Source organism: Microdochium trichocladiopsis (genome assembly GCF_020744255.1).
Source record: "Microdochium trichocladiopsis strain MPI-CAGE-CH-0230 chromosome Unknown B0I36scaffold_12, whole genome shotgun sequence".
NCBI classification, from domain to species: domain Eukaryota; kingdom Fungi; phylum Ascomycota; class Sordariomycetes; order Xylariales; family Microdochiaceae; genus Microdochium; species Microdochium trichocladiopsis.
Genome location: NW_025763555.1, coordinates 1,741,765 through 1,755,272, shown reverse-complemented (window position 1 = coordinate 1,755,272; position 13,508 = coordinate 1,741,765). Strand labels below are relative to the sequence as shown.

The window sequence follows — 13,508 nt, the reverse complement described above, 5'->3', positions numbered from 1 at the left end:
GTCATCCTCAACGAGCTGATAGCCTTCACCCAGACGGGGAGGCGTCACGACCAATTCTTCCACACCGAAACGGACGAGGCGCCAAGGTCATCGTTGTCGGCCGGTGCCATTGCAATGGACGGCCCCAGTACGATATCGCGATTCAGCACGCAGCATGGGATGGGCGTAAGGCTGAAAAAATTGAACACCTTTCCGTCAGATACCGCCTTTGGCCGCAGAGATCTGGCAGGTTAAATTGCGTATAAGGAACCTGTTCCTGCGCCCGTTACTATAGACTTGAGGATACATACCCTGCCAATCACCCAATACTGCTTGTGGGTTCAATCCCTGTTGAATTTCAGTCCACTTGACACCCTGGCACTGGTCAAAGTAGCTGCCAAGGATATGCCAGCCCTGCCGTGACCGACTAACTCATGTTCCCCGGCGCCGTTCTATTTTCCTGTCGTTGGAGGCTTGATTTAGTTGCTGCCACCCGTTGCCCGGCCGATGGAGAGGGTGTGAACGAGCACCCCGGAAACATGCCATATTGATGGTGCAAAATTGACGAAGGCGCAGGAATAACACCGCTGCAGATACTTTGGCTCTTGATGGACAGATGGATGCGTCCGTTGGCAGAATCCTTACCCGTGGGTGAGAACCCCATGGTGGAAGGTCGGTCAGAATAGTGATCTTGCAGTCGCACCTGGTCGGATACGTTGAGTTCATGTGCCGATCAGCCCCCTGTCCCCCGGAAGAAGCCGAGACAGTGCTCCCTTCCACTTACCCAGCTATGTTGCAGTGCGGAGTTGAAGTGGACACTCGGCGTATCCACAAACCCCGCAAGGTTCAACCTTGGTGTTCACGATCAGGCCACTGATGTTCCATAATTGCCAGCGTATGGGGTCGACCACCTGACTCGACATTGGAGGTCCTATTCTGACAGACAGGTACTGTAATTGCTAGGCGAACAAAACACCGACCTTTGGTGCAAGCGTCCTTACACCGCGGAATGTTTGTGTGCCATGGCCCTGTTTGTCGTGCTTCGTTGGTGTGTACAATCCGCCGGACCACAACAATACTCCCACCTCTCATCCCGGCCTTCTTACCAATCTTGCTGGATGGAACCCCCTCCCGCCCCCCCACCTCGGTGGTCCGCCACCAGGCCAAAGTGCTGAGGCTCATCATCATCTGTGCAACATAAGCCGAGTCCGATGCCGGGGCAGCCATGGGCGTCACACCCATGAGTTCAATCGCGCATACTTAGGAAACTGTACATCTCGTCTGCATTGCCTCGGCGGCAGGGGGTGTGAAGGACTACTTAGTGTGGCAGCCGACTTTTGTGCTGAGCACGCAATCCAGCTATAAGTTTTATTGTTATTCCTGTTGTTGTTGTCGTTGTTGTTGTCGTTGTTGTTGTCGTTGTTGTTGTCGTTGTTGTTGTCGTTGTTGTTGTCGTTGTTGTTGTCGTTGTTGTTGTCGTTGTTGTTGCTTGGTTGTATCACCTTTATCACTATCCCCTTCTTTCTCCATCATGTGCATCATCCCACAATATCGCGCTACTGCTTCGGAGTGGCCTTTTGTTTCGCGTGCTCCGCTATGTAAGCCCATGGCTCTAATTCTCCTGCGAGATGATTGTACTGACGTTGAGAACATATTCCACTTCGTGTCCAACCACAGTCGCATGTGGGCCCAGGCCTGTAATCGCCTCGATTATTTAGGCATTGTGGTCCTCGTCTGGAGTGCTAACGCACCCGTGGTTCGTTACGCACTGTCAGGCCTCCCAGACCTGCAGAGAATATACAGCTTGATCGTATGTTGCCTTTACCAGCAGTATGTCTGAGCGTATCTAATCACCGTTTGGCTTCAAGAATATCATCACGGCTGCTATGAGTATAGGGTTCATCTTGGGCCATAACTTTGGCCTTTCTGCGTTTAGAAAGTGGCGTGTACTCATCTACAGCACATCCGGCTTGGGTTCACTCGCGTCACTGTTACATGGCCTCCAAATCAAAGGCTGGGCAGTTCTGGGAGATCATCTGTCCCTTCGGTGGCTGGCTTGTACGATGTCGCTTAATCTCATCGCCGCAGCTGTCTATGCCGGAAGGGTACGTCGCCTTCGATTCCTGGCCCAAGACCCAAAATTGACTCCTGGTTGCAGATCCCCGAGAGATGGTTTCCATATAGGTTCGACCTCGTTGGGGCTAGCCATCAGATTTTCCATGTCTTAGTTCTGGTAGCCACGTTCACACACCTAGCAGGTCTACTTGCAGCCTCTCAATATGCCGCCACGTGATCGCCTCTGGGCCTGGTACAATATGGCGGCTTTTCAAGTGCTCCAGCACAGCTTGGTGTCACGGTTGTACTCCGTGGGCTCATCCTGTGCAGCGGCATGCGGAGACAATATGTGGTGGGTTCTCCTCGAACCAGGCCGATACAGGAGTATGGATTTATGAAAAACCTAAACAGCTTCAGACACAAGTCCCTCCACTCATTCATCATCGCAGCCTCCACTTCACGTGTAGGAGGAAAAACTACCTTGGCGGCCTGTCTTGAGGCCACCCTGGAGGTGCTGGCCATAGGTAGACAGTATCTAGAGTGAACCTGTAGCTGAAAAACAGATTCAATAAGATAGCACGGCAGCCTAGTAGCTATCGTTAAACCGGGTACGGAACTTCGCCGTGGCACCTTCTCGAACTAAGGCGCCCTACCCGGACGCAGTAGAAGTGGTAGCGCTTCCAGTATGCCTACGTATCCTGCCCGTTCTTAGTAGTGGAAAGGCGGGCTGCGGGCTGCGGGCTAGAAAGCGCAGTACCTCATTCGGTACCGAGGCTTGCCCGGAAGTGCGTCTTATTACTGCCGGCCAGGTGCCTTACCCAGTCCATCTCGTGGACCTAGGTCAACTCTAAGTTAGGTCCCCGCCGGATATCGACCGAAATGCCGACCTCTTCTACCTACGCCAGATGCGCCTACGTCGGCCGTTCCGACAGATCCTCGCTCGACTGCCCAGTACTGGATATGGCTCCCCGACTATAGGGTTTGGAGCCATACCTGACTCCAGGCGTTATTACCACTACGACCGCTGGTCGCCTGGTCGTGTCCTCCTTGTAAGCAGTGGATCGTGATTATCTCCCGTAGTAGTTTCTCCACATAGTGATTGTTCACTATGACATGGCCGAACTGTATCCACATACTGTTATCTACATAATCTAAGGCGCCAGATTTGGCTCCAGAGCAGAAAACACACGACGCCCCAACAATGCGCGACGCAACGCTAGAGGAGCGCAGCAATTTTAAATCCGGATTGCAGCCGCAATTGTCCGGGTCTCATGACCCTTCTAGTGCAATCTACGACTTATCGAACTTAACCCGCAATGGATGAAGCTACCACAATACAACTCCAGCGCCGTAAGAGGTCCTATCATCAGCGGCAAACACTTAGCTCCGCCAGACCCGTCATTGCTTCCAAGCGAGAGACTCCATCTCAGAATCCCAGCGATCCTGGACGATACCACAGATCTATAGAAATCAATAGCGAAAATATTCTACACGACAACTCATACTCTGAAGTCGTCGTTGAGTGGCTGCGCACTATGTCTCCCTGAGTTTTGTAGGAGGGCGACCCGAATGATACCGAGGATAGCGGCTGGAGGATTATGCTATCTCAAGTCAGATAAGGATCTCTAAATCGAGCGGAAAGCCAAGATTGTGGTCAGCTTGGTTAAGAAGGGGCCCAGGGGTTGGACGCTTGTTATTCACGGCGAGGTAAACTTGGGCTAGATGCGGGCTAGTACCCGGCTCGCCAGTACAACCCGCAAGACCCAAGCTGCCATGCAGCCTACATCTGTCATCGTAGGCACGATCTAGGGAAAATATTACTAGTACAGAAAGCCACATCCCAGGATTGCAGGAACTCAATTATCCCCTCTATGGAATCCTTCTCCTACATGTGCACGGGGGGCCGAGAGACAGGGACTGATTTATGGGGCCGATGTCGAATGAAAGAGGATGATCAACCAGAAAAACGGCCTATTCCGGAATCGGACACCGTACTATGCAACCCTCCACTACTGCGCGCAGCGCGCCCGAGTGTGGAAGCCACCATCAGTCATACCAACCGCACGAGAAGTTCCTAAGCGGCGGTCTTGTATCGCGCGAAGCCACCCGCTCGGCATCTGCTCCCGGGGTCCGTTAGTGGCCCCTCGCGGTGACTGTCGGCAGCATAAGATGGTAACCGCCGCGCCGCGGTCGTGCTCCACAGCTCCTATCTCCTCGCAACATCGCCTCTGCGCCTGTTTGTCCCATTCTCCACAGAGTCGCGCCAGGATCATTCGTTCCAAGACCAAAGTCCGACGCCGTGCTGCGCCCACAGCATACCGGCATTGGACCTCTCGGATGCGACCCTCAACAGCGTCTACGTCACATTCTTGACTTGATCGCAACTCGTTGAATGGTTTGTCAACTATGTTATGGACGACATTCCCTCGAGCAACGGAGGCCCGTCATGACTAGACGAAATCTGAGCAACTTAGAGTGCTGCCATTCTTGATTTATGCACTTTGTCATTTCTCTTATGCATCACGTTGCAGAAACGTTATTTTGACACGCGGAAGGGACGGAGATTCCATAGAGATATATTGCATAATCGCCGGCTCGATATCTTAAAGAATAACGGCACATCTGACATCAACTGTAGTCCGACCCATTTATGTTTTGCTCATATACAACAAACCAAAAACCTGGGAACAGTACATATCCGAACCTATGAACTGGGTTCAATTATGGCTGGGACTAGGAATTGATGAAGTCGCCGAAGGTTCCGTTCTGGTCGAGTTCGGGCTGGGGCAGAACTCTCTCGCTCAACCCGGAGGAGATAATATCCTTGATCCTGTACAATTATTAGCATCGCTTTGTAAGAATCCTCTCTGAAAACGTACATATCATGATTGTGCTCTCCCCTACACCTTTGCGTTAGCCGCGCTTATTGTCACTGAAGAAGGTACTCACTTACAACTTGTGAATGGCCTTAAGAACCGTCGCCACATTCTTCGCCGACTTGAGATCCACCTCTGCGATTCTGCCACTCAGTATTCTAGACTCCTCTGACGATTCTTGGTGTTGTTGTTCCACACTAGTGCAGGTGAGCATTGGATCTATAAGGCTGTCAAGCCATGAAGCCAGGCAGACCTACACTCGCCCGAGATTTTCCAGTAAAATTCTAACAGCGTCGACCTTCCGACCAATTTGAGCAAATCTTTCATGTGAGGGCGGTGTCAGTGAGATGCACAGTGCGAGCTCAAATTTTTGCGTGATCACTGACCTTCTGTCGAGCTCTCCAATAAGACCGCTGGGTCTGACTGACATTGCAGCTGACGATGATTGTTGAACATAGTCTAGGGGATCAATTTCTCCTAGGAAATACCCGTTGTTGGGTCGTGATTGACCGGGATCGACACTTGATGGTATCTGGATTTGCGAGTGGACTTGCTCGGGCGTGTGCTGCTGAGCCTGTTGGGCCGGTTGAGGCTGCTGAGCCTGTTGGGCCGGTTGAGGCTGCTGGTACAGCTGCGGCTGCTGAGGCTGCTGGTACAGCTGCGGCTGCTGAGAGGACTGGGTGGACTGCGGCTGTTGAGAGTGTTGTAATGGCTGCGACTGTGGCGATACCTGAGCGTGCTGTAGCTGCTGAGCCTGCGACTGCTGTGGCGGCTGAGCGTGCAGCGGTTGCTGTGACCGGGATTGCTGGAATAACGGTGAGTTTTGCATCGTCTGCATCGGTTGGAACTGGGGATGTCCCCGGGGCTGCTGAAAGGGTTGCATCGCCTGGTGCGGGGCAACCATGGTCCGGGCACCGATGTGGAGTAACGACGGAAATCTGGTAGTGTTCCTCAAGCCCTCGAATGCCTCTCTGCTGCCAGCTCCCTTTCAAACACTCTTGGACGGGTGATCGAATTTATATGCAATGCATTCACTCAGTCGACCTCTCAATCTGGCTTGTTTGCTATCGCGATAATTGTCATGATCATGCAAGCAAATGTTGGGTCTAACATGTTGGTTGTGCACGCTAGTATGGGAGTGAAGCAGCCAGAAGTGGCCTTGCTCCATGACCGGGTGGCGTGAGAACCTGGTCACAGACATGGGTGCCCCTTGCCCATGAGCAAAGCGGAGGTCCGCCAAAACCGAGCATGCCGTGCCCGGACGCCTCCGCCAGTATTTGTGCGATATGCGCAGCGCTCAAATTGGTGTAAGATTGGTCCTGTACTGTAGCATCCTTTTAAAGAAGAACAAGGAGAACAAGCCTAAAGAAAGGGAAGCACGGAGGCATTGATGCACTAGTGAATCAAGCACTAGCTTTGCCATGCCCATACTCTCAAGCACCGTACGAGGACAATGCAGGGGGGGGGCGGTTGCATTTACGCAACTTTTTGCGCTGGCCTCCACCAGGTCATTCTGTGTGGAGATGCACAGCGATTGACATAATAGTGGATCGTGCGGCAAACACCGTGTGCGCAACCCATTCTCCCACGAATACGTAAAGCGTTCACCTCATCGGCTGATGCCGTGCTTGACAATATTAGTGTCGGCTCCTGTGCCAAGTGCATTTGGGGCAGCCAGCATTAGGTACACTCTTTGGAACGACGCCTTTGACCCGCTCGTATCAAAGACGGCGGCATCTTAGGCGAGACTTGTACGATATGTCTGAATGAGAAGGGCCAGGAACGGCCAGGAACCACCCGGGCGTCACTGGTTATCGCCATACTAGATGACTCGCGGAACTGACGACCCACAATTCGGGCTGTGGCGCCTGGTATCGTCCGAACAATGTCCTTCGAGGCAAGGGCCAATTCCACCGAAGTCCGGCTCGATTTGCCTATGGGGGACTAGTGGCTACGAGCCTCGCAAGAATAGCAAGGACCAGGCCAGCACACCCAAAAAGTTCCAACGTGGTCGAGAGCGGAAGTGCCAGAAAGGAACCACTTCTGGGGCAATGGTCTCTGCCCCCAGTCTGAGGTGTGGGTATCAGGCGGGATAGTACCGTAGTCATGAATTATTGGCGAAGATGACGTGTTGCCGGATGCACTGACGATTCGGAAAACTGCGCCATCGCGGCACGAGATCCACTACTCGTCGGCTGGTGGCAGGTGGCGCTATTAACTTCCACGCTTTCGAGCCACCTCCCTCCCACAACGGGAACCACAAAGTTCTGTCACTGGCACTCGTCCGGTCCTCCGCGTGCGGGCCGTTTATGACCGCCCAGAGACTTGAAAATCCGATTGAAGACGCAAAGAGGAGCTCACCCCAAGATGGTCCGGCGCGCAGCATTGCTAAGCCGGATGGGTACAGTAGTGACCACTAAATGTGTCCGCTTTTCTAGCACTAAAGAACGTTTCCGCACAGACCAGCATGCTGTGGCGCATTGTGGCGCATACCGTGCAGACTGATCCATAACAATTACTCTCCAAAAGTGGATTACAGCATTACAGTACATACAACGGTTGGTACAAACGGAGGATTGTTTCTTCGTCGCCTTATCTGCAGTAGTGACCACCGCGAATCGTTGGCAAACTTCGTTATGTCCTTCGTAAGATGATGGCAAACTATAACGCGGCAAACATTATGCAGAACATTGAAAGGCCAGTGGTAGGGTTTATATACCCTTATAGGCCTCCGGTACCTAACCTAGAGGTGCCTGTATACTTTTGCCTGCATAGTGCAGTGGCTTATTGAGACCGTAATAGCCAGTTTATGTCTGCCCATACATAAAGGGTCGCTGGGGCATCAGCCAAGTCAAGGGAAGTCAGAAATGGAGGGGAGGTGGAGCTTTTATAGACGGTACATAGTACTGAACCTTTTGCGCACAGTCCTAAGCCACAGCTGGGTCAATATGGCCCGTGCGGGAATCATCTCAATTAAGTTATTTGTGGACACTGATTGCGGTCACTACTGTACTGGTCACAGCTGCCAAACGAATCGTGGCGTGTTCTAAGCTCGCCTGGGGTGAAAGACGCTGGGCACCAAGGCGGGCAGGTTTGTGTGTGTGTGTTTGTGGATCCATGTTTGTGGAACTCGTGTATATCCCGTGGGGGTTTGTTCGCGAATGTCTGTGGGTGAGGAGGTTTGTTTGGACGTGGAACCTTAGTAAATTGGGTCGAGCAGAGCATTAATATAATTGGTTACAGCCGATGAGCTCCACAAACCGGCACAAACCTGAACAAACACACAACTGCAAGTGTAAGTCCAATGAGAGCGAGCGGGGCCTTGTCAGATCCACACACTTCTGGGTGCCCATGCTCGTGCTGCAAGCTCACGACGCCTGCATCCCTGCTAGTGCCGCAGTAGACTCGGCCGTCATGCATGAACGGACGGGGCTCTGCCAGCCGGGGCGGCGCACCGGGGCCGTGCTGCTTCCCGACTGAGCACGGGACCCTGTAGGGCATACGCCGGCGATATGCAGCATCATCACAAACTTGGGCAGTCATGTTGGTCATGTTTGATTTGAAGACTTGGCAGGAAGTGGCGGTTTGATACTGGACTGGGATGTCCCGCCAACCCCAAGTTCTCCAAGAAGCATCACGAGCCGAGACACGGTCCCATCCCAAGTTGGACGATTTGTCCTACCCCGGTCGTGTGCTGGGAGGGGGAGGTCCGTTGTTGGTTCTCGTCAACAGCCACCATTCAGGTCCACTAACACGGGTCTCCGCAACCCCTCAGACGAGTCAGCCGAGGGGGAACCACCTGGTCTCTTTTCGGCGCGCGCAGAAATTCACGCAGTCTGCTCAAGCTTTCACGGTGAGGTTTGCGTACAGTACAGTACAGGCTCACGTTAGAGATCAACCACATGAAGGATGGGCTGGCGAGTTATAACCGTTAGCAGAGCTCTCCAGCTGCACCATATGGCTCTCAGACGAATGCAGTCTGATTGTGAACCAACCGGCTAATCTCATACGAAGATCGCCGTGCGATGGACATCCCCCCATACAATGTTATCCACATGCGGGTGAAGGGTTTCCCTGTCGCCCTGTTCCGATAAGTACCGCAGCCGTTTCCGGCTCCTTCAGTGTCAGCGGCTATGGCAGAACTTGTGCAAACCTTCCTATGGAGATGAGAGAACGAGAGCTGTGCGGCGCACTATCCATAGCCATAACCTAAAATCTGCCAATACCGCCATTTCCAACGTTCCGCGCACTACACGCAAGTCTCGGCCCCAACCGCCCACCACCCTCGGCACAATGAAGGGCTGTCCCAAATATCACACCAGATGGCAAAAGGAGAAGCACCGAAAGAATGTGCAAAGCGCAAAAGCGAAAGCCGAAAAACTCGGCAGGGCCTGCAACACGTTTGTGCTATATGTCACATTCAACCCAGTAAGCCGGCAAATGGAAGGGGTCTGTCATCTGCCACCAGGAATGCAATTCCCGGACATCAATAAATTTGTAGGCTCCTCGTACTCTAGACAGGGGAGTCTTTAGGTAAACATAGCATAGGTTCGCGAGCAGCTGTTGCCTGGGAACACTGGCGAAAGTCAGGATCCGGACTTTACGCATGTGCAGATGGAGCAGGAAGACCACCGTGACCTCGGCAGTTCTCAGCAACCCGAAGCCACAAGATCTTCATGCAGCTCGCCATCACTTGACTTGAGGGAGCTTTTTGACTCAGACCCTGATGGAGATTTTGGAGCAATATTAGCCGCAAATGGGTCTCCCCCTCCCACGAGTTCTGATCTCGATCTCGTATTTAGCTCCATGGCACCACAGCCCAACCCAGGTACAGCGCTTTCGCATCATACGGACGATCCCCTCGATCAAACATCTTTGCCAACTATGGAAGCAGAGAACAGTTTGGGCAGTGCAGACCATTCAGATTCAGGCGTCAATGACATATCCGTAAATGTCATGCCGGAGTACTCGCCAGCTGCAATACCATCTGACGATACTCTACCTCAAACATCATCAACTACGAACGAGCAAAGAAGATCAGATCGACGACGTGACGGCATGGCAGGAAAAGGCGCGGGCCGGACTCAGACAGATGCAAGAAAAAGGAAAAAGCAATTGCAGAGGCTTCATCTAATGGTGTGCTTGAATCAAAGGAGGTTACCTCTGATGAACTCATTTTAGTCGTATCAAAGAGAGATCGCACTGGTATTGAAAAGGGTCAACATGAGGGGAGCGCTGCTTTCAGCCCTCGTCGGTGAATGCTCTGAAAAGCTGGCGTCTATCAGAATTTGCTCTGCGCCACTCTTGTTCTAACCCCTGTCATCGCCACCGGCAACTACCCAATCGCATAGCTAGGCAGGTCCCGACAGTTCGGTACGGCCCGCACGTGACGCTTTTCCAAAATAGCGCTAATGTAGACAGCTGGATCCTGCTTGGCCCGGGCGCGTCATACATGTGTCAAGGCACCAACCCCCTGGACCTAGCTACCTGCAGTAGCCTTCAAAAAGTCCCTGTCGAACGGGGTTCTTAGCGCGCGTCCACATGCATGTTGCATTTGACGGAATGGATCCTCGCCCGCAAGATCCGCGCCCTCATCTTCCCCTTTCTCACCGCCCTCCGAGCCGGCCACGCGGCCGGCTCGTAGGCATTTCCCGGCACCCCGCTTAAGGAGGCCTGGTCACTGTTCCCCGTGGCCGACAACATGGGTATCACGACAATTGTGCTGGTCTTGGGTCTCGGGCCCGTGGTATCAGCCCTGCTGAGCGAGATCAATTGGCGGTGCTAGATCGTCGTGTCGTGTCGTGCCGGGTCATATTCTCGCTTGTCCAGACGAGATACGTGTTCATAGCCTCGTGCGAGGGGTTACTGGCCGCGCACTTTTGTCACCGGCGCCGGAAATCGGTCCACGCTCATGGCCCTCTACTCGCTCTGTTTGCGTGGGGCGTTCGTTCCTCCTGACCAGTGAGTTGATAAGCAAGATCATAAGCAAGGCAATCCCGGTGTTACAAAGTAGCCAACAATATTTCCCTTGCTCCCTTCCTTGTGAATGACACGAGCATGGTGAGATACCGAGCAAAGCCATGGAGGAAGGGTCCAAAATTCTCCCTATGCAGAGGTCTGTGAGCTGGTTTTGGAGCTTATTAGCGCCGCCCCTCTTCAGGCATACCCCGGTGAGTGCTATCATATGAACCGACCTTACAGTATGCCGAAGCTGGACCTGGTGAGCGCTTCATTGTGTTGCCAACGGCGATTGTGTTCGGCGGCTATCTGACGCATGTGCGATTGCTTGGGTACTAGCTCAGTTGTTGATCGCGCGGAAGATGGTGGTGGTGATGAGATGAGAGCACGCTGCAAATGAGTCACGCGCTACAAGAAGTACTGCAGAACGATGACATTTGTGAGCAGCCGCGCTCACAGATCCATCTACGTAACATTAAGCCGTACCACAAACTATGCTTTGCGCTCCTCGCTGAACGCGGACTTTGGATCCAGCTTTTGCTCGCTAATGGCCAACCTCTTGGGGGTTCGCCAAGCTAGCTCTGCGTGCGCAATTTGTTCTAGCTTGAGTGTTACCTTCCAGCCAGTCCCGCGCACGCTGTTCTCTGCGTACGCACCTCCAAGCCAGACCTGCGCACGCTGCCACATGCGTGCGCACCTCTGAGCCGGACCTGCGCAAGCTGTTCTCTCGCACGCTATTCTCTGCGCACGCTGTTCTCTGCGTACGCACCTCCAAGCCAGACCTGCGCACGCTGCCACATGCGTGCGCACCTCTGAGCCGGACCTGCGCAAGCTGTTCTCTGCGTACGCACCTCTAAGCCAGGCCTGCGCACGCTGCCTCCTGCGTGCGCACCTCGTAGCTAACTCTACGCTCCGCAGTCGGTGCTAGTCCTGCACAGGCTGCTTCCTACGTACGCACCTAATAGCTAATTCTGCGTATACTACTTTACCTACAATACTGTCCACTATTGAGCCAGTTTCCGGCGTCTTTTTATTGGATTACAGTAGTGACCGCGAACTGTGTCCGCTTCTCAGTCCTTAGTTGATGTTCCCGCACGGACCATAGAACTGTGGCACATTATGGTGCACACTGTACAGACTGTCCATAACAAGTACCCTCCAAAAGTGGATTACAGCATGACATGCAACAGTTGGGGGCTGTTTCTTCGTCAACCCATCTGCAATGGTGACCATCGCGAATCGACAATCTTCACCATGCCTGTCAAAGGACGACGGCACAGTATGACAGGGTCCACACAACGTGGGGCATCGATAACCTTTTTATGCCGGTTGATGTGGGATAACGTAATCCACAAGCAAGCGGGCCACACAAGCAAGCGGGCCACTTTCCTACCATATTCGTGCAGGCCATCTTCTTTCCCCTTTTTCTCCACCAATAATTATGGTACGACCATCAATTGAAGGCGATTTGATTCTAGCGCTTCAGGCGCTCCAGTCTGACCCAGAATTAACCGTACGAAAGGCTGCACAGCTGTATAATGTACCTCGTACGACCCTCCAACGAAGACGAGCCGGCCGACCTGCGAAACGCGATCTCCGACCACATAACCAGAAATTGACCTCGTACGAAGAGGACAGCGTCGTACGATATATAATCGACCTAGATTCGCGATCGTTTCCACCGCGGTTAGGTGGTGTTCGAGAAATGGCGGATCGACTCCTCCGCGTACGCGACGTGCTACGCGTCGGAACGAACTGGGCCTTAAACTTCGTACGACGACGACCAGAGCTCCGTACGCGTTTTAATCGAAGAATCGATTACTAGAGGGTCCTTTGCGAAGATCCGGACGCGTATCGCGCGTGGTTTACGCTCGTACGAAACATAATCGCGAAATACGGGATCCACGATGACGATATCTATAACTTCGACGAAACGGGCTTCGCGATGGGTAAAATCTCCGCCGAAACTGTCGTTACGACCTCCGATCGACGCGGGAGGCTAAGAGCCGTACAACAAGGTAATCAGGAATAGGTTACAGTAATCCAGGGCATCGCGTCGTACGGCTATTTAATCCCGCCATATATCATCTTCGCCGGGAAGGTCCACCTCGACTCCTGGACCGCGAATAGCCCCCTACCGCCCGACTGGGTAATCGCGCTTTTAGATAATGGTTGGACGACGAACGAGAGAGGCCTAGAATGGGTAAAACACTTCGATTTCCATATAAAGAGTCGTACGAAGGGTACCTACCGCCTCCTTATCCTCGACAGCTATGAGAGCCACTATTCCGTCGATTTTGAGCTCTACTGTAAGGAACAGAACATTGTTACCCTCTGTATACCTGCTTATTCGTCGTATAAGCTCCAGCCTCTTAACGTTAGGTGCTTTGGACCTCTAAAACGGGCGTACGGTAAAGAAATCGAGGGTCTTATACGGGCGCACGTAACCCACATTTCAAAGGAGGACTTCCTCCCAGCCTTTTATAAGGCGTACGACGCTGCAATGACAAAATCAAACATCCAGGCAGGCTTTAGAGCGACAGGCCTAGTACCGTACGACGAGAATTATGTAATTTCGCAGCTAGATGTGAAGTTTCATACGCTGAGACCGCCAGGTTCCTCTACTGGACTACTACCCCT

At 52.9% G+C, this 13,508-nt stretch overlaps 4 protein-coding genes across 4 annotated transcripts; 3 read left to right on the top strand and 1 right to left on the bottom strand.

Moving 5' to 3' along the window:
* Positions 1–1,464: 1,464 nt before the first annotated feature.
* On the top strand, positions 1,465–2,251 carry B0I36DRAFT_230531 (hemolysin-III related-domain-containing protein; the record flags this gene model as incomplete). Its single annotated transcript, XM_046149130.1, has 4 exons — positions 1,465–1,558; positions 1,608–1,789; positions 1,848–2,084; positions 2,138–2,251. Coding segments are annotated over 4 exons (627 nt in total), but the record flags the coding sequence as incomplete, so codon positions are not given.
* A 968-nt stretch (positions 2,252–3,219) lies between these two features.
* B0I36DRAFT_47488 (uncharacterized protein) lies at positions 3,220–3,629 on the top strand. The gene has a single exon (XM_046162929.1). It carries the CDS (start codon positions 3,351–3,353, stop codon positions 3,579–3,581), a length of 231 nt encoding a protein of 76 aa, XP_046006166.1. The 5' UTR covers positions 3,220–3,350; the 3' UTR covers positions 3,582–3,629.
* Positions 3,630–4,592: 963 nt separating this feature from the next.
* On the bottom strand, positions 4,593–5,953 carry B0I36DRAFT_338027 (uncharacterized protein). Its single transcript, XM_046155720.1, has 5 exons — positions 5,297–5,953; positions 5,168–5,230; positions 4,988–5,107; positions 4,914–4,934; positions 4,593–4,864 (listed from the first exon to the last, which is right to left on the bottom strand). The coding sequence occupies exons 1-5, from the start codon at positions 5,812–5,814 to the stop codon at positions 4,768–4,770; spliced, it is 819 nt and encodes a 272-aa protein (XP_046006165.1). The 5' UTR covers positions 5,815–5,953; the 3' UTR covers positions 4,593–4,767.
* Positions 5,954–9,077: 3,124 nt separating this feature from the next.
* On the top strand, positions 9,078–10,419 carry B0I36DRAFT_47392 (uncharacterized protein). Its single transcript, XM_046162928.1, has 3 exons — positions 9,078–9,407; positions 9,459–10,283; positions 10,332–10,419. Exons 1-2 carry the CDS (start codon positions 9,204–9,206, stop codon positions 10,089–10,091), a joined length of 837 nt encoding a protein of 278 aa, XP_046006164.1. The 5' UTR covers positions 9,078–9,203; the 3' UTR covers positions 10,092–10,283; positions 10,332–10,419.
* Positions 10,420–13,508: the final 3,089 nt, after the last annotated feature.